The 20,256-nt window shown below is 37.6% G+C and overlaps 2 protein-coding genes across 2 annotated transcripts; one reads left to right on the top strand and one right to left on the bottom strand.

Moving 5' to 3' along the window:
- Positions 1–4,765: 4,765 nt before the first annotated feature.
- LOC143728704 (uncharacterized) lies at positions 4,766–7,892 on the bottom strand. The gene is made up of 2 exons (XM_077219550.1): positions 7,751–7,892; positions 4,766–7,575 (listed from the first exon to the last, which is right to left on the bottom strand). The coding sequence occupies exon 2, from the start codon at positions 7,520–7,522 to the stop codon at positions 6,704–6,706; it is 819 nt and encodes a 272-aa protein (XP_077075665.1). The 5' UTR covers positions 7,523–7,575; positions 7,751–7,892; the 3' UTR covers positions 4,766–6,703.
- Positions 7,893–12,913: 5,021 nt separating this feature from the next.
- vrtn (vertebrae development associated) lies at positions 12,914–17,489 on the top strand. Its single transcript, XM_077219551.1, has 2 exons — positions 12,914–13,100; positions 14,466–17,489. The coding sequence occupies exon 2, from the start codon at positions 14,468–14,470 to the stop codon at positions 16,511–16,513; it is 2,046 nt and encodes a 681-aa protein (XP_077075666.1). The 5' UTR covers positions 12,914–13,100; positions 14,466–14,467; the 3' UTR covers positions 16,514–17,489.
- Positions 17,490–20,256: the final 2,767 nt, after the last annotated feature.

The raw sequence follows: 20,256 nt of genomic DNA, 5'->3' as shown, positions 1-20,256 counted from the left end.
TATCTGCCATCAAGACGTTAGCAGCAGATCCTTCAAGTTCTGTAGGGTGTGAGGTGGAGCCGCCATGGATCGAACTTGTAGGTCCAGGACATCCCACAGATGCTCAATTGGATTTAGATCTGGGGAATTTGGAGGCCAGATCAACACCTTGAACTCTTTATTTTCCTCAAACCATTCCAGAACAATGTGTGCAGTGTGCAGTGTGCATTATCCTGCTGAAAGAGGCAACTTCCACACCAATGTCATGAAGGGGTGTACTTGGTCTGCAACAATGTTTAGGAAGGTGGCACTTGGAACACTTTTCTTTTTTTTTTTTTGTACAATTTGTTTTACACACCACTCTATAGGCCTGTATGTATGCTTGGGCTGTTGACCAAAATTAAAAAAATTACACAAACGAAAATGATAAATAAAAATAGGCCTGCAATATACTAGGCCTATAACAGTCAGCTTAAGGTAGCTACAAGTATTATGTGGTTTAATGTCAAAATAACTCTAATATAATACACTAGATTGAGTGGGGTGGGGTCGGGGAAAATTAAGTACCATCTGCTGTGACATCACAATCATGTTGCATGGTCTATGGATCTACCTGAAGCCCAATTTATACTTCTGCGCAATGTTCCCTCTAATTTTTTTTTTCTTGCTGAGCAAAACATTTTTCTATTGGGCGGACATATTACGCCACCTGAGCAAAAATATTCTTTATAGCTGACCTGTACAGCATACGTAGAAACACAATGGTTTCAACATTCATTTGTAACTTTTATCTTGAATGTGGCATTTCTATTTTATTTGACCCTTGATGTAACTTATTGGTATTAAATCATATTTTTGAAAAACAAGCAGTTAATTAAGAAGTCACTAAATGAAGCCCATTTTAGGTTACCTGATATTTTTTTCACAGTGCTGTTAACTGTACAGTCTTTACCAAGAAATCCTATGAAAAATAATTTACAAAATCTTCTGCAGGACAGTTCAATTCTTTACAATAATAGAATATAGTATGAAAGAAAAGTAAGCTGTTACACTGAGATGGCTTGGGAAAAACATAAAGTGTTTTTGTACAGTCAATTAATTGTGTACAGGAAGCATTAAACCATCAAAGTTAAATGATTGTTTATTTCTTGTGAATTTCCAATATTTTCTTTAGCAGGGGGTTTCAAAGTTTTTAATGGCAATGAGCCCGTGAGATTCTTTATTTAGGCTTATAATATAATAAAATATAGGCCTAATATAATATATTATTAAAAAAGAATTAAAGTATTTGAAGTGATATAACATATCAGTTTAGATGCTTCAATTTGTTTACATATTATATTATTATAATATATAACAAACTGAAGCATTTAAATAGATCGAATAGCTAAATATTTTCAAGAAAAGTGAATATGTGAACTCTTTTATAGTAATCTAACCATGCCTGAACCCAAACACACACACACACACACACAAAAACATAGATTTAAACTAATGATAGCCTATTTTATAGCCTAATGATAGCCTATTACCGTTCTGTGTCCATCAACAGTTATTTCTACCACTTTAATCAAACCACTCTTCTTTAAAACATTATGATGTGATTTTATTTCACATGTCTGCGTTTCTTGTTGCCTCTCGTATTGAGCTATTTGGTCCGCACGCAAGACTCACTGCCAATCACACGTGCTCACATCATTCTCTTTCTATGAAACCTGTAAACTGCATTCACCAGTTTTCACTCTACAGGTCCTTCTCAAACAATTAGCATATTGTGATAAAGTTCATTATTTTCGATATTGCAATGATACAAATTAAACTTTCATATATTTTAGATTCATTGCACACCAACTGTAATATTTCAGGTCTTTTATTGTTTTAATACTGATGATTTTGGCATACAGCTCATGAAAACCCAAAATTCCTATCTCAAAAAATTAGCATATCATGAAAAGGGTCTCTAAACAGCTATTAACCTAATCATCTGAATCAACTAATTAACTATAAACACCTGCAAAAGATTCCTGAGGCTTTTAAAAACTCCCAGCCTGTTTCATTACTCAAAACCGCAATCATGGGTAAGACTGCCGACCTGACTGCTGTCCAGAAGGCCATCATTGACACCCTCAAGCAAGAGGGTAAGACAGAAAGAAATTTCTGAACAAATGGGCTGTTCCCAGAGTGCTGTATCAAGGCACCTCAGTGGGAAGTCTGTGGGAAGGAAAAAGTGTGGCAAAAAACGCTGAACAACGAGAAGAGGTGACCGGACCCTGAGGAAGATTGTGGAGAAGGACCTATTCCAGACCTTGGGGGACCTGCGGAAGCAGTGGACTGAGTCTGGAGTAGAAACATCCAGAGCCACCGTGCACAGGCGTGTGCAGGAAATGGGCTACAGGTGCCGCATTCCCCAGGTCAAGCCACTTTTGAACCAGAAACAGCGGCAGAAGCGCCTGACCTGGGCTACAGAGAAGCAGCACTGGACTGTTGCTCAGTGGTCCAAAGTACTTTTTTCGGATGAAAGCAAATTTTGCATGTCATTCGGAAATCAAGGGGCCAGAGTCTGGAGGAAGACTGGGGAGACGGAAATGCCAAAATGCCTGAAGTCCAGTGTCAAGTACCCACAGTCAGTGATGGTCTGGGGTGCCCTGTCAGCTGGTGTTGGTCCACTGTGTTTTATCAAGGGCAGGGTTAATGCAGCTAGCTATCAGGAGATTTTGGAGCACTTCATGCTTCCATCTGCTGAAAAGCTTTATGAAGATGAAGATTTCATTTTTCAGCACGACCTGGCACCTGCTCACAGTGCCAAAACCACTGGTAAATGGTTTACTGACCATGGTATTACTGTGCTCAATTGGCCTGCCAACTCTCCTGACCTGAACCCCATAGAGAATCTGTGGGATATTGTGAAGAGAAAGTTGATAGACGCAAGACCCAACACTCTGGATGAGCTTAAGGCCGCTATCGAAGCATCCTGGGCCTCCATAACACCTCAGCAGTGCCACAGGCTGATTGCCTCCATGCCACACCACATTGAAGCAGTCATTTCTGCAAAAGGATTCCCGACCAAGTATTGAGTGCATAACTGAACATAATTATTTGAAGGTTGACTTTTTTGTATTAAAAACACTTCTTTTATTGGTCGGATGAAATATGCTAATTTTTTGAGATAGGAATTTTGGGTTTTCATGAGCTGTATGCAAAAATCATCAGTATTAAAACAATAAAAGACCTGAAATATTTCAGTTGGTGTGCAATGAATCTAAAATATATGAAAGTTTAATTTGTATCATTACATTATGTTAAATAATGAACTTTATCACAATATGCTTATGTCTTAACCACTGCCAGGTAGTTAGATGATCTTTGTTCAGTTGCTAAGTCTATTTAAAAACACCATATGCTATTTAGCTTTGGATAGTGGTAGATATCCTCCACTTATATTTTTGATAAAGACAAAGACGAGTCAAAATCCACCATAAACTTTTGAAATAATTTTCTCTTAAGTGTTCCATTAATGGTTTCAGTGTATGTTGTATTAAGTGTTACCCACAGAACCATCTGCAGGGAATTTCAAGTTCCATGTGTTTTAAATGGGCCAAAAGGTGAAAAAATAAATAGTGAGGTCCCATTTTAAGTTGATATTGCTATGGTGTGAACACTCTTTGCTCATCTAAAGCTAATGGGAATCTTCTGAGAGGCAGTGCTATTTGTTTGGTCGACTGGAGGCTTAATGTGATGAAGAAGTCCCTATGGAGAACTGATGGCTGGAGTCGAGAGATACTTCAGGTCACTTTAAAAACAGCAGCAACTCATACAAATTTGTAATATCCTTATGGCTTGTCCAACAGGAGTTCAAGAATTTGTTTCTAGAACTGTTTCTAGATTTTTGTTTATTGGACTACTTTAGTTTAATGCCAAGTAGTTGAAAGAGTATACTGTTAAAGTCTGTGTTAATTAGGCAAACGATTCCCTTTAGACAGAACTGCACTGATTAAATGCATCATGTCCCTAATGCACTATCCCTTGATCCATTCATTTCCAGTAACAAACGTGCATTCCCCTTTTACAATATGACATCTTTCTATGAACTTATTTGTATTTGTAGACTAAGCATAATTATCTGAGACTCCTCTGTGGGGTTTGGTTTACATTTCATGCATTCTCAGAGAGATTGATGATTCAGAGATGGCAATAAGCTTCACTTTTGAGCATTATTTGTGCACACATCTGGTTACTGTCACTGTGAGTGTCCTGCTGCTATCTTCAAGTGCTTTAAACAGAATGGTTCGACACTTAAATCTGACTGAGTCTGACCTATTTCAAAGTTAGAGTTATCTGGGTTAAATCTAGCCAAAATTATTAAATACATATAATCTAAATAATAATAATATAATTATAAGCTAAGAGTCTAATCAAGAGAAATAAAACCTGACTAGTTGGTCTTATTTTTAATATAAAATATAAATACAAAAATATTGGTATAAAACATGACCAAAAAGTACTAGTACTAGATTTAAATTTAATGTCTTTTATTCAATAAGGATGACTTTGCACATTTTTAAAATTTAATCATGTTATTAAATAAAAAATTATAAAATTACAGGAAAAGCTTAATTCCCAAATATGTGCCAGTTTAAAACAAGGGCCTCATAACTCCACTTTTAAAAAACTGCTTTATATTTAAACAGTGTAACTGATATATAGCCTACATGTTATCTGGTGTTTAAGAAGGACCATTATAGTCCCTAAGGTGAGTACATTATAATCAAGTTGAATAACAGTGCACTGAAGGAAAATATTTGTTTATTCATACATCATATTTTGCATCTTATATATCTTGTTCAACCCACGCTGATTTATAAAACACCCTTTTTAAAATGGGTGAGTTTGCACAGTGTATTCTTCCTACTAGCCAGGTATTTTGCATTCAGATTTTTCATTCCTGAGCATTCCTGAGCTCTATTGGCAAAGTGTTTTAACCTGCTTTAACAGTGATGCTCACAATTACTACACAATGAAATAGATGCTACTGAAGGATGTGTGTCCAATGTTGGTGATGTGAATGACTCATTTTCCTGTTCCTGTTTCCAAAGGACATCATCACGTTCTTCCAAATTACATCATCATGTTGTTCCAAAGGACATCATCATGTTGTACCAAAGGAAACATAATCCTGTCGTTCTTTGTATGTAAAGGCTGTTATTATAATTTATAATCCACTATACAACAGTTCTTGTTCTCAAATTATTTAACTTAATTTGTCTATGTTAGGAAAACCTGAAGTGAATGTGGAGCGGGGCTAGGAAATCTCTTTAGCTTTGCTTCGCTCCATTTAACTCTGCTCTAGACCGGCGTTTATTCTGTACTGCTTCATGACATGTGTAACCGGTCCTACTCGACCCGCTCCAAGCGGAATTCGAACCGGGGTCGCTAACAAGAACCCTAAAGACCACAATCTCTTGAGGTCAGGGGAGTGCGGTTTACATGCTCAACTCTTACTGGCCTACGTCCATTACACTCATCCCCCTCGACCAAATGTAACTGCTCCCACTCGACCCGCTCTGAGCGGGATTTAAACCAGGGTCTCCGGCGTGGGAGGCGGGCGCACTAAGGACGCTAAAGACTGCCAGTCACTGGCATGCCTCTTGTGGCAAAAGGAGTGAGGTTTACAAACACACCTCTTGCTGGCCTACGTCTGTTGCACATGCAAAGATTTGATGCTTTGACTTGGAACTATTATCATTGGAAAGAAATATACAAACTAACTGGTCAATTGTTATCTAACATGTAGGGATATTCATTTCCATGTTTATAGATCTGTTGTATAAAAGCAATCCTTCCATTGTTCTGAATATCAGCGTTGCTGTGATTACCTGCAAAAGAATTAGAGTGCAGCAGTGCCCGACCACTTTTGCAACGGCCTGGATGGATGTATTTTTGTAATACATAAAAATAAACTCCATTAAATAGTTGTAAGCCATGAACCAAACAAGGTATGAGATAATCACATTACAAACTTTGATTTGAAGCTAAATATTATTTGAAAATCAGGAAAAAAAAGATCAAGGTACATGACTGTGTACTTAATGGCTTTTAGAACTACAATCTCATGAAACACTACAAATTACATCATTGAATTAAAAATGATGGATAGGCCTAATTTATTTAAGGGTGTTGATTGAGTATATAGAAATATACACATATTTAAGTAATTTTAGAATGTAAGTAAACTACACATCATTCACAGTGCTCAAGAGTGGAGTGGAGGTTTCTCTGCAGAATCTTTTCTAATTTGCAGGAATTTTTGTACAGGAATTCTGCCGTTAAACACAAGTATTTAAAATATATATATAATGTGCGATGAGCAATGCGGGCTGGTAGCTTCAATAACAACACATACCATTATTTAACAACCTCATAGCTCACAGTATGTCTGTCTTTATAGCCTATGTTTATAAGTTACGTTACCATTCAAAATGAATTCCCCTTTGGAGAAAATAAATACGATTTTTACTTCTGAAACCTGACTGTTGCACTCTATAATGTGACAACCTTTAAAAGAGCTTTCCGAAACAGGTAGGTCAACACAGTTTCTGTCCTTGAAAAAGAAAAAAAATTTATAGAAACTGTATGATGTTCACAGTTGTTGTTTCTCTCACTGCACAGTCATCGCCGATAATGTCATATAATTACATCCCAGTGATGCCACACAAACATTCTGGTGTCACACTCCAATAGCTGCATTCTCAGTGTCCTTGGTAACCAACTCCTCTTGCAAAGGTGACGAACCCTCCATTAATTCTAGACCATGTTCTGTCAAAGATGAGACGTCAGGTCTTGCACTGTAGCTTGTCCAAGATGCTTGGTCAGTTGTGGGAGAGGCTGAATCCCAAATATTTGGTTGATTCTCAGGGGTGCCGAACATAGAACTGCCATGGACGTTTTGTTTAGTCGAAGATGTGGCTTCAAGCGACAAAGGAAGTTCAATTGATGCACCTGCTACTAGATTACTAGTTTTCGACTCATCGCTAACTTCTGCTGTACTGAAACGTCCTGGTTTTTCGTGAAGGTGTACTGGGTCAAATGTTCCTATTTGATCAGTTTTCTCTGTTTTTGTTGTGGGGATATTTGAAAGGCCTTCATGACCTTTGTTGTCAACCAAGTGCGGTTGTCCCTGTGGGGATGTAGAGTGGGTGTAGGTGGGAGTCTGTGTTGATCTCAAGCTCACTGGTGGTGTATTATTCATCTTGTTAATGGTTGGTATATCACTTGTTGTGACATTACTTATGTTTATGGGCATCATTGCGGCCGTCACCAACACATCTGACCGTCCAGACACAGAGGCAGACGTCGGTTTCCATATCAAACTGTAATAAATCGCCAGTATTATAGCAGCCAAAGACACTGACAAAACATATGCGAATACAGTAGCCAGTCTCACCCACTTTTTATTGGTTTTAGCAGCCATTTTAGCTTTTTTATCTCCCGTGTATGTAGCCGGTTTGCCCCGTTCCATGTTGGGCATAAAGTCCCGTTCCCTCATGTTCGCGCGAATTCTCCCTCGGTGCTCCAGTACGCCGTCCGTCTTGAACGCTTGTTATTAGGCTTGTTCGACTTGAACCGGCGCTGCGCAGACCGATCGGTTGATGACATCAAAGTACCGCGAGAGCGATTCAAAAGCATAAGGAGCCGTCTGCTCTCTAATCGCTCTCGCGGTACTTTGATGTCATCAACCGATCGGTCTGTGCAGCGCCGGTTCAAGTCGAACAAGCCTATTGACGACTAATTCAAGAGAACTGCTGACGGTTTAAAACACAGCGCTTGTCGATTATCCACGTCGCTGTTTTTTATTCATTCATCATTCCTCCAATCTTGCAAATCCGATCCAATATCGATCCAATGGCGAGATGTTTCCAGCATGACAGTAGCGTGTGGTCGTTATTCCATGCAGAGATGACCGGTAGCTAAATCTAAACCAGAGCACGGCAGAGATGGGATTCATCTGCTAAATGACATGAGAAATGACATGCAGACAGCCTCTGTGTTTGTGCAGTGAGGGAACCTTGTGCTACAGCTAAAATGAACGGAGGTGGGTCTTACTAGTGCGCAATAGCAAGTCGCTGCCCACAGCTAAACGTCATCCTGTCAGAATCCCCTTGACTGTTTGGGTAGCTGACAAATAACACAGGACATGGTTACATTTAAAGTGAAACTGTATTTGGCCTATTTGGCCACAAATACATTTGAACAGTATTGCATTTATCAATTCGCTTATAAATAATTATAAAATAGGTATAGGAAAGTCTGTTATTTTGCAGGACACTGTCTCTGCTAGAAACTTAATGTCAAACACACATTTCTAGCAAACTAAGTAAACCATTAAACAACTGTACACAAATTGACATTTTTATAAATTTCAGTTCTTTGTCACCTGTCTTGATTCGATTAATAGTTTTCTATCCTGTTTTAGAAACCCTGACGCAGGACAGTTGGTTTCATATTGGCTATATTTATAGGCTATTAAATATATTATGTATTGAATAGTTTAATTTGGAGTTTTTTTTTTAGAAACTAGTCAAAGATTTTACCAGATCTGTCTAAATACAATTTTTGGTGTAAACAAAGTGCCTTTGTTTTGACACATTATTCATGGATATTCATCAATGAACTGATGCCACCAGCTGGGCAAACAGCTACACTGCACTATTACTGATTTAAAAAAAATTCAGCAGATTACAAGTCAATATTCGATTTATTGGTCAAACAAGGTACTCTATTGCTGTTAGTTATCGTGATGATACAATATATCTGATTGTCTGAAGAGACATATTTGAAGATGTTTGGAGAGAAGATGTCTCATTCTTTGTACTCCCAATACCAACTTGTCGTTTTTACTTACTGTCCGTTTGACACCTCTCAACATGTTTTTCACACAGCGGATTTTCTTTCTCTTTTTCGTTTTTTTCAGTAACCAGACAATAGAGAAAACACTGAGGATAAGTGTTGCAACTAGATGGCTTGACTTTTAGCAATGCAGGCCAATAACAGACTATTTTTTGAGTTAGAGTTACAAGTATTCAGGACTTTATAAAAATGAATCTGGATGCCAGTAGGCAAATGCCAGATGGCGACAAGCACTGTCGATAAGCTGGCATGTGATTCTCTACTGTATACATTTACATGCTACAACAGTTGTAACAGAATACAATTTTTAAAATAATTTATTGGGGTAGTTCACCCAAAAAACGTTGTCATCATGTATTCACCATCAAGTTGTTCCAAACACAAAAGAAGACATGTTAAAGAATGTTGGTAATTAAAAAGTTGACGGAAGCCATTGCCTTCCATAGTAGGAAAAAAAAAATACTATGGAAGTCAATGGCTAGGTCAACTCTTGTTTTTTTCTATTTTCCATCACAATTATTTTTCTATTTTTTTGTTTCTTTATTCTTTTAGCTTCTCTTTATTTGCTTTATTAAACAATTTTTGGCCTCATTCTTGACTTTTAAATCACAATCCAACAAATGGGACTAGGCAAATGATTCAAATAGTGTTTTTTCAGCACATTATAGGCTATCTTTATCATTTAAATCTCTTTAGGTGTGCATTTAATGAGTAACTCTAACTGTTTTGTTAGAATTTGTTTATTAAAAGAAATGTTTTATGAAGCATATACATTGATGAATCTTTTTTTATTTAATTCTGATTTAGTTTTTTGTTTTATGTAAAATATGTAATGTTCACAAAATTAGATGTCTGAAGATAAACTGGGAACAGAAACCAATACAGTCATGTGCATGGACACTAAAATAGGAACTGAAAAACAAATCAGTGGAATAAAAGGTATACGAGAATAAGCGTCACAGATAGAAACACAATACATGATGTTGTTACATGTGGCATGTCATTATATTGATGGCAAAAACCTTAAATGCTTAGTTGCAAGCCACTATGTGTTGGATCAAATCTGAAGATGGAGAAATATGTCACATTACCCATTTTTCCGTTTGCTAGAAGCTGCACCCTTCTGACCACAACCATAAAACTTTTCATAACAGCAGTGTGCGTCATACCTCCCAATAGAGCCATTCAGTCATGATGTCAAATTGCAGGCTAACCCAAAAGAGCAACAATTTGGGTTCCTTCCTAATTTTCCTATGGGAACTTTTTTTGGGGGGGAAGGTGAATTTTGAAGCTGTTATTTTTTAAATGTAAGTTGTTAACAAGTTGCTATATAAGGACTAAAGCGGTTATATTCCTCGAGCATGAACTCACCTCGGTGATCTTGATGTAGGCTATTCCTTATTTAGCAAGCATGCCTTTCTTTCATTATTAGCACAAGGGTACATTTATTTTCTTTAGTGTGTTTTCTCTTATTTTATCAAATAACTTAATTATTATTAATTATATTTAAGTGATATTAAGTCACTTAAAATGAAAATTCTGTCATCATTTATTTCCATAGTATTTTTCATCCAATAGGGTCCATCATCTGTTTGGTTACCATTATTCTTCAAAATATCTTCTTGTTTGTTCAACAGAAGAAAGAAACTCATACAGGTTTGGAACAACTTGAGGGTGAGTAAATGATGACAGAATTTTCATTTTTGTGTGAACTATCCCTTTAATTGCCGTTTTCAATAGAAATTAATCATAACCATAGTTGCTAAAAAAAAGTAAAGAAAATGCAGATACATTTTCATAAAAGAAAAGAAATTCTTAATAGTTTATTTCCTTGAAAAAAATCACATTGAAATGCAAATAAATAAATAAATTGTATTATTGCCAGAGCGAACTTAAGTTCTTAACCAGATAGTTTGAAAACAAGGAAAAATGGCATCTAAAAATGTGTTTCCTTATCTCTACACACCTTTAGTTTGTATTTGTCAGTTAATGAGGTGAAAGAAACAATGTTTAGAAGCAAACTCTGACGGACTGCATGTGCTTTCACGAAAGCAGAACCCATGTTGAGATGCCCCAATAGGTGTCAAGGGCCTGCTCTTGACTCTGCCTGAGTCCACATGGCCAAGCTCAAGAACAAAGGGTTGCAAGACTCTCCTTTTCTGTGTCCCACAGATCTTTGACGACCCCCCTCAAACCCCCAACATACACAAGCACGGCCCATACCCCAGCACATACATACAACCTCAGCATGTGGCAGACTACCGGAGCCGACCCAATGTTGCCACATTTGCATTTTAAGCACAGGATGGAAAGAGAACACTTGAGGTGTTGTAGCACACAACTGTTCATCAAGATTTCAGCATTTCAGTGAGTTTTTACATTACAGCTCCTCACAGGTACAATTTACCCATATATACCATAACAGCATGATGCTTGACTTAGAGTTCAAGTTTGTTTGACTTGCAACTTTCGGACTGGCCGTTTAAGACAACTGAACCAAAAATTAAGTCAATTTTGGCATTAGAATAGATATATAAACGCTACATGGATCTTCCGCATTGTTTTAAGCCTGGCACCAAGCTCTCTCCCCTCAAAAAACTGAACTGGAGAGGATAAATTCAGGGGGAGAGATGTAGGTTAGTGGGTAGATGAGGTCAGGCTGATGTGGAGGGGGTGTGTGGCTGAAGGAGTGGAAACAAAAGGTTCTGTGAAAGGGTGCAAAAGGTGGGCAGGCAGAAGTGTTAAAAGTTATACCCTGAAGAAACAAGAGGCAGATATACACCTTCCCAGATCTCTCTCTCTCTCTCTCTCTCTCTCTCTCTCTCTCTCTCTCTGCCATTTGCACATACTGTCTGCTCTAGCACAACTCCAATCAACAAATTTGTGAGCTTGACCTTGTGTGTCCTGCTGGTCTGACTCGTCTTTTAGTGAGATAACTGGAGCATGAGCAGCACTATGACTAAAAGGTAAATGGTTTTAGAAAAATGCATACCTGCTGAATTTATGTGTAACAAGGTCTTTCTAATCCATTAAAAGAGAGCACTACACTAAACACATCCCCGGGTATACAGAAAAATCTATCTACATCTGATTGAAACTGGACCCCAGGCTTTTGGCATGGAAAGAAAACACTTCAAAGCCATTGTCTGAGGGAGTTCACTTTGAGCTATGGAAATGGAAATTTCCAGCATTCCTCAATGATAATTGGCTAACACCAAAAGCGCAGTGAAGCTTAACTTTAATTGCTAAGGAAGCAATAGACCCTGTTCAAACTTTGTTGTCCATTTAAATCTTTCATTTTTTTAAGTGTTATTGCTAATATAAAAATGCAAACATATAAGTCTGAACTTTGCAACAAACTTTTCATTCAAACTTTGTGTAGAGAGACTGTTCATTTTTAGTATAGGCCTTTTCTAAAGTAACATTTCTTAACAGATTAAAGTAACAATGAATACAGTTAACACGTGTGACAGCATTTATTTTAAGCTATGCAGCTTTACCATAAATTATCCATATTTTTTAAATATAATTCAAAATTAAATTAAACTCAACAAATGATCTAATTTAAAATGCAGCACTTTCACATCATTTGCATGTCTTCGTGGTACTGATAGCCATATAAAAAAGTTGGCTTTTGTTTACACTTCCCATTGGAAATTTACTTCCAGGGGCCTATGTGTGGTTTGTCTATATCAGTAAGAGCAAAATTATTTGGAAAACATCCTCACATATATAGTGAAGTATGTCGAAATGTGTGGACTTTTTGTAAGGCCACTAAATGAATCAAATTGTGTTTCACTTTACATCTGCTAACCGTTTTGTGAAGTTTATATAGGATATAGCCCAATAAACATTAGTATAAAAACCATTGTGTCAGAGAGAAGTCCTTATTATATTATATGTGTGTGTGTGTGTGTGTGTGTGTGTGTGTGTGTGTGTGTGTGTGTGTGTGTGTGTGTGTGTGTGTGTGTGTGTGTGTGTGTGTGTACAACGCAACTCAGTGATTGACAATTTCCTGGAGGGAGGTCCCTCCCTTATCATGTGAAATTTCCACTGCGTGGGTTCAGATTGCGCTCGTTGTCACCTATGATGAGCACGTTGTCTACCTCACACAATGGATTAAACTTGGAGTTGTGAGAAGGTCACAGTTTTGCAATATACCTGACTGCTTTACGAACTGATTTAAACCTCAAGGGAGGGAAACAGTAAAAAGCTAGGTAAGGTAGCCTATTTACGCGATAATTTTGTCCGTTTGAATAGTTTACTCTGAACGAAATTGTTTGTAATTGGTCGGAATAATTCAGTGATTCAGTTTTATATATTAGTCCACTTTTATTTTCTCAAGTGTAGTACTATTTTATCTTATTTTCTCAATTAGGCCTACTTAATTGTATATGATCCACTTAATTCTTAATTGGCGTTTTCAAAGGAACCGGTCAAAACGTTAATGCATAACAGTGCATGTTAAAAAGTAACGAAAGTTTTGCTAAGTTTTCGTCTGAATTGTGTTTTTCGCCTTGTCAACGTAGGCTCGTCTCTGTTGCTTTTGGGCTTCACTGTGTTATTAGTGAAAAGTATCTGTTACTGATCTCTGTGTAATGACTTGCGGTTTCTTGATTCCATTTAATACATGTTCAGCTATCTATTTTACTCTTTTGATGGCCTCTGTGTGTATATATATATATATAATTTTTATTTATTTAAAAAAGGGTTTCATTTAAGTCAGGGAGAGTAGGCTATGGGTAGGCTATCTACAGTACAACAAAATCAGACTTAATGGAAAGTTGTAAATAAAGTAACAATTAAATATTTAATTTAATTTCCCACACAGCTGTGGAAAAATGGATGAATAAATCAAGAATTAATGCATATTTACTTTTTCACATAACAATACATATACATATTCCATTTTTTAATGTGAATCAATCAGTTTATTAATCAAAACGGGGCTCAGTGACTACTGACATGATTACATGTTGTGATCAGCTATGATACAGATACACCCTATAAGTGTTATATGCAATAGGCTTCTACTTTTCTAGAGCTTCAGCAATTTAACGAGGGGCAAACTGGAACTAAATAATTATGTAAAATGTGCACATGAAATCAAGACAGTATTAGTTGTCAATGCTGTGTGAAATGATAATTATTGGTAATTATTTTAGACAGTTCAAACTGAAAAGTAAATTCTGGTCACACAAATGGGTTAACAATTCAATTTTGTCAAATTACAAGTCATTTCATCGTCATTTTACATATTACTCAGCATTATCATAGCATATGATATTTGATGCAATGACTTGTAATTTGATCAAATGTAATAGTATATTATTATGATTCATAAGTCCTCCTGTTATTATCACTACTATTTGTATTATCCAAAAAACTAAATTAATTGTATACAAATGTTTTAGATTTTTTTTCTCTCATCACAGTACTGAAGTAGCTAGAGATCTCTCTTCATGGATATTTTATATCTGTATATCAAAAAAAAAAAATATATGCACATTTTGCAACCCCTCAAAATATAGATCTGCTAATGTTAATCTTGTTTATTATTTCTTCGTGTGTTTTCTGTGTAGGCATGATTCAGAGGATGGAGGTGGTGCTCTCGGTCTTGGGAGAGCTGCAGGAGGCCACAGAGTGCATGGGTCTTGATGCCCTCACTAAAGTTGCTGTGGAGGTGGAACAGGCCCTGGCCTCTTTCTGTCTTCCTTCAGCACTCTGCTCTGAGATCTCCTCATGGCTTGGCATTGACGCACTAGCTCACAGACTGTACCCGGCAGACGCCCCGGCGGGTTTGCTTCCTCTGGTCTGCAAAGGAGAAGGAAACATGCTGTTTGAGGCAGCTAGCATGCTTCTCGTGGGCTCTACATGCCTGAGTCTGGAGCTGCAGGTCAGGACAGTGGTGGAGATGCTTCTCTGGAAGAGATACTACCTGTGCGGTATGATCGACTCAAAGGTGATGCTGCAGGCTGTAAGGTTTTCCCTCTGCACAGAGGAGTCTCAGGACATGCTCAATCTGCCGATTCAGGTGCTGGAGGCCATCTTCGACGCAGATGTCAAGGCCTCCTGCTTCCCTGGCTCGTATGCAAACATGTGGCATGTGTATGCGTTGGCGTCTGTCCTGCAGTGCAACATTTATTCGGTTTATCCCATGTTCAATTTAAAGATTCGGCCCTATTTTAATCGACTCATTCGCCCAAGGACTTGGTTGAAAGACTCTGAGCCCTTGACCCTTCACATAATGTGGTCGGGTGACCTGGAGGCAGGCTCCGTTTTCAAACCCCTCAACTTTGTAGCTTTGATTCATGCTAGCGACCTCAAAATCGGGAGTCCCAACAACGAGCAGCGAATGCCCTCGGTAAAGTCCCTGGAGCTTCTGAGTCAGGATGCCCAGCTGTCATACTCAAACCTCAAAGACAAGTTCAATATCACCAAGAGCACCTTTTACCGCTGGAAGAGGCAAAGCATCGAGTACCACAAGAAATCGGTGGCCAGGTATGAGGCCAAACACTTTTTCCTGACATCATACAAGCAAGGGAAGCTGATTCCCCTCAGTCACTTTAAAGGGCTTTTCCCAGAAATTCCAAGATCCACCTATTACGCGTGGAAGCAAGAGCTTGTGTCTACTTGCAGCATCTCGGGCGGCTCCACAGGGGAGCTGAGTCCTGGAGACAGCACTGAACAGGACTACTGGTCCTCACCAGAAGTCAAGAAGAAGCCCAACCAAGGGAGCTTTGCTAGCATGTTGGCGTTCAAATGCGAGAAACTGGAAGGAGAACGGGCCCAAAATGTGGCCTTGATGCAGGAGGCGAAGAAGAGCTTGCAGAATTGTATCATTGCGAATGCCTCCTTCCCTTACAGAATTTTCAAAAGAAGGTTTCCAGGCATCTCCAGATCCACATACTACAACTGGAGGAGGGAAGCCATGCTGTTCACCCCTTTCAAAGAACTCTCAGGTAGCAGCGAGGAAAGCTCAGATGCTGATAAAAACCAGAGTCCCAGAAGTCAAGTGTCCCTTGCTAAGTTTGACCGACAAAAACTGTCACCAAGAGTGAAGATCTCCAGACGCAAACAAAGGAACCTGAGGCTGGCATACCACCAGAGGAAAATGTTAAGGGATGAAGCCAAAATGCACATCCGGAGGTCAAAGATGTCCTTCATTAAATTCAAACTCAAGTTCCCTTCAGTTTCCTCCTCTTTCTACTGGCTCTGGAGAGATCCTTTGAAAGGGAAAACCAAGAATCCCGTCATGATGTCTGAGAGGGAGGAATCCCAGAGCTTGGCTGTCTCACCAGAGGTCTTCGAAAAGATAAAAACTCCAGGAATGTTTACTTTTGATGGGAACATCGATTGTCTGAATGGACAGACAGGTCGTCCCTCTGAATTCACACTGCCTGAATACACTTTGCCTGACCAGTCCAATAATGAACATATGTTTGTAATGGATGTCGTGGCACTCGCTAATTTCAAGGCCCAAGCAAAGCTGTTTTTGCAACAGCGCTTTGAAGAGAAGTCCTTTCCCACATTCAAAGAGTTCCGGTCCTACTTTCCTCTTACTCCTCGTTCCACCTACTACATGTGGAAAAGGGCTCTGCATCACGGGGTGCCATTAATTCATGGCTGAATAATGTTGTTTTCTTCACCACTGTAAAGTCCAGTAATTACATCCAAAACTGACAATTTTTTCTTTTAGTTCACAATGCAATGTTTCTTTGAGACTGACTGTTTGTTTTTGTTTTTTTAGTCACCCGCATAATTGCAGTTCATGCATCTTAATTATTTGTCCTTTCCTTTATTTGACCACTTGGTTCTAGCTCAAGGACATTTGCGTGTGTGTGAAATCAGACAGTCTTTGTGTCCACCTACAGTAAGTGCTGATAGCCCCCAGGCAAAAGGCAGTTCAAAGACACTATCAGGCTCTCTTCTGACCCCCACCCCCAAATATTTACAATTTAAATGAGTTCTAAGGTCTGATTAGGTTCATTTTATTTTCTTGTCTATTTCTTTAATAGTTGTTTTTGGGTCTTTTTTATTTTTATCATTTTGTTTTATACTTGGTTTTTTTTTCCAGTTGAAAAAGTTCCAGTTGAGGATTTTCTTAAACAAAAATGTATATTATTTTAATTCTTACATTGGAGTGTTCTTTATTTCTTCTTTTATACATATATATTTTTATACGGACAATTGAATGTGATCTCTGCTCTGGAAAACTTTGTGGCCAATTTAAAATGGATGTCTCACAATTGAATGTTACTGTTGCTGTTTTGCACATTGTTTTTGACCATGATTCAGTTCACACATGTATTTTTTTTTCTTGCTGCTAAAGGTGTAAATATTTGACAATCTCTGACTTGATACTGTTGAAGTGTATGCTGAAGTTGTTCAACTACCTAGCTGATTTGTTTTTCAGCTTCACGTTTATGGTGTTCTATAACTTTCGGGTTAACTTGTCTAAAAAATTACACTAGTTCACAATGTGTTCCTTGGATCATTTTGCTGAAATTTGGTTGAGCACATAGCTAATTTGGTTCATTTCATCATGTTCAGCATCTCATGTATGAGACCAATTGCTCTGTGCAATAAAATCTGGTTTATGCCCACTGTTCTCTCTGTAGGTGAATTTTTTTTAAGTATTAGAAATTAACCATCTAGTGTTGAGTTAATTTATTAATTAAAGACCTGTGTTAGAGTTGAGAACAAAGATGCTCTGGGGTTGATTCTGAAAATAAATGATTTCAGATTAGGCAGATAATTTAGTCTAACAGCCTTTGAAAAGAAACTGTTGTTTAAATTGGCCCAGTAAAAGTTGCACCTGCATGTTTAAGTTATCAGCTTGATATTTTTCTCAATGTGTAATTGGTTTTAAAAATAGCAAATGAGAGTGAGGGAGCTTGCTGGTGTGATTCATCAACATTGTGATGTCTGTCTTGTTTTTCTGGAGCACTCCTCAGCCACATTTTTTTCCATATCAACACTGTACAAGTGTTTACCTCCCAGGAGCAGGAAAATAATTGACAGGTGGGCCAAGCATTCAAGGATGAGCATCAGAATCAACGAGTGTTTTTGTTGATGGATGCCATAAATCTGCAGAAATAAACAGGTCTCTTGAGTCTTGAATTTGCACCTTTTTAATGGACCGATCAAAAGAACAACAGATCTTAAGCATCCCCAAAACGATTAAAAGGGATAGAAAATCCATAAGAGTTAGAGCAAAACCTTTAAACATCTAGGAATATTTTCTTCCTGTTTCTGGTTTAATTTTTACTTATATGATTGTATCAGTGAACCTCTTTTCAGTTTTTGCACGTCATGCTACAAATCTAGAAGAGAAGGCCTGGTATGTACAGATGCACTAGATGGCAGTGGAGGGCTTTTTTTTGAGCTACAGAGTTCTCCTTTCAGCAATCTCTTGCTGGAATTCCCCATGTTGCTTGTTATAAATGAATATTACTTCTAAATCAAAATGCACACTTTTAATGCTACATAGAGTTTTTAGATACAAAATCAACAGAGTTTAGTCTTTATAATTGCATTCAGAGTTAGTAGTGCAGTGGTTTACATAGGCTAAATGTTTTTATGAATGGTTGATTCTTATATTATTACATTAAATTATAAATGTTGTTTGATCGCTATAAGCGTTCCGATATGAACTAGCCTACACCTCATGAAAGCAAATAGCCTACTTAAATTGTTCTTTCGTTTTTCGATTATGTGATTAGAGTAAATATATATATATATATATATATATTTTTTTTTTCATATTTTAAGTTTGATTTTGAGTATTTGGTGGGACTTTTAGTTTGACACCAGCTTATTCAGCTACCTGCAAGTTATGTCAGAGCAAAAATGAGCGCGGATCGGATGATGCTGAACCTGAAGTTCAGAAAGAGACGCCTTATTCACTAAAAAGAAAGTAAGTTACGTATTTTATTTATATTCCTCGGGAAATTTTGTGACTTTTGATAATTTAATTAATCAAAATGTTAATATGTAAAGTACATTTTCATTATATTTTTCAGGTTTACCTAGCGCTTAATGTCTGTTTTTCCGTGAAAGATGCAATGTTTTATCTGATCTGAACAAATTCAAATAACTGTTTTAAATGGCATGGTGTCATAAGTAAACACTTGTCATTTATAATTTGTTAGCATAATCATTTTGGCTATTTTTACGTTCTCGCAGTGTGTATTTGATTTTAAATTGACGTCTTGGTATGGTTGCATGGTGATATGGGGTGCCTCTCAATATCCCTCCTCGTCTCCTCGTTCCTCAGTCCTCCATCCTATGACCCGGAAACCGATCGAGCTCAGCCATCTTGAACGACATCTCAATTCTCTAATTGCTCCGCGAGGAGGCGAGGATCGAGGAGTGAGGAGGCTTCCAGAGGAGTCATGAGCGAGGATACACAGGTGTATCCTATGCGGAAGTGTTTTATTGACTAAAAGTGACGCACGTATCAATTATCCTCCCCCTTCATATCGGTCACAATCATTTTAATTTATTCTTTACCTTTGCAGTTTATATACGTAAACCACATATCTCACATATTTCAACAGGGTATCTTGCTTTATCATTATTTCTTATGAATTTCTTAAATAAACAAACTTCAACAACATGAGGGCAGATCATTTGAGCGCTGCTGATGACGCTATGAAGTGACGCTCGAGTGATCAAGTATACAAATGTATAAAAAAAAAGCTTTAATTCGATTCCCCCGTCTTCGTTTTCTTTTCTCGCACCTTTCCCTCGTATCCTACAGGGGGTGGAGCTGAGACGCGAGGAAAGGAAGCGAGGAAACGAAACGAGGATGCACAAATAAGAAATGAGAAGCACCCATGGTCGTGGATTAACGTTAGTGGGTCAAAGACGAGACGTCACCATTTTGGTCTCCACATCAAATTAAATTTACAAAAGGGATTTTACATTAAAAAAACATAGTAAATGCAAGTAAAGAGTCTACTTTCAAATGTTTCAAATAACTTTAGTGAAAATAAAATGACAAAATATGAGTAAAATAATGCTCCAAAGTGTAAACTTGTCATTCAGCGTAATGGTCCGGACTTTGATTTTACTATTACATTTTTATATAAACATATAAAATATAATGTTAAAAAAATATTTGCTTCCTTGGCATGTTCACAATCACATAAGTGTTGGGTGTATTATATTAAAAGGACTATGTATTATTTTTTTCCTTAAGTATTGAAATAACTAGAGGACTTTTGTCACGAATATGCAGTTTGTCAGAGGTCATTCAGTGTAACAGGATCAGGAAGCAATTTTTAAATTAAATAAACATCCAATAGTCATCAAGCAGTCAGTGACATCATCAAAGGGCACCCTGAAGATCTTGTGGTGCTGCAGCAA

The sequence above is a fragment of the Siphateles boraxobius genome, unplaced genomic scaffold (assembly GCF_051911475.1).
Source record: "Siphateles boraxobius isolate OS27281-9 unplaced genomic scaffold, OSU_SipBor_1 8, whole genome shotgun sequence".
NCBI classification, from domain to species: Eukaryota; Metazoa; Chordata; class Actinopteri; order Cypriniformes; family Leuciscidae; genus Siphateles; species Siphateles boraxobius.
This window is presented reverse-complemented; position numbering and strand designations above follow the sequence as displayed.

What these genes read in the sequence shown, in the direction of transcription:
- LOC143728704 (XM_077219550.1), bottom strand. Translation starts at nt 7,522, where the DNA reads ATGAGGGAACGGGACTTTATGCCCAACATGGAACGGGGCAAACCGGCT.
- vrtn (XM_077219551.1), top strand. Translation starts at nt 14,468, where the DNA reads ATGATTCAGAGGATGGAGGTGGTGCTCTCGGTCTTGGGAGAGCTGCAG.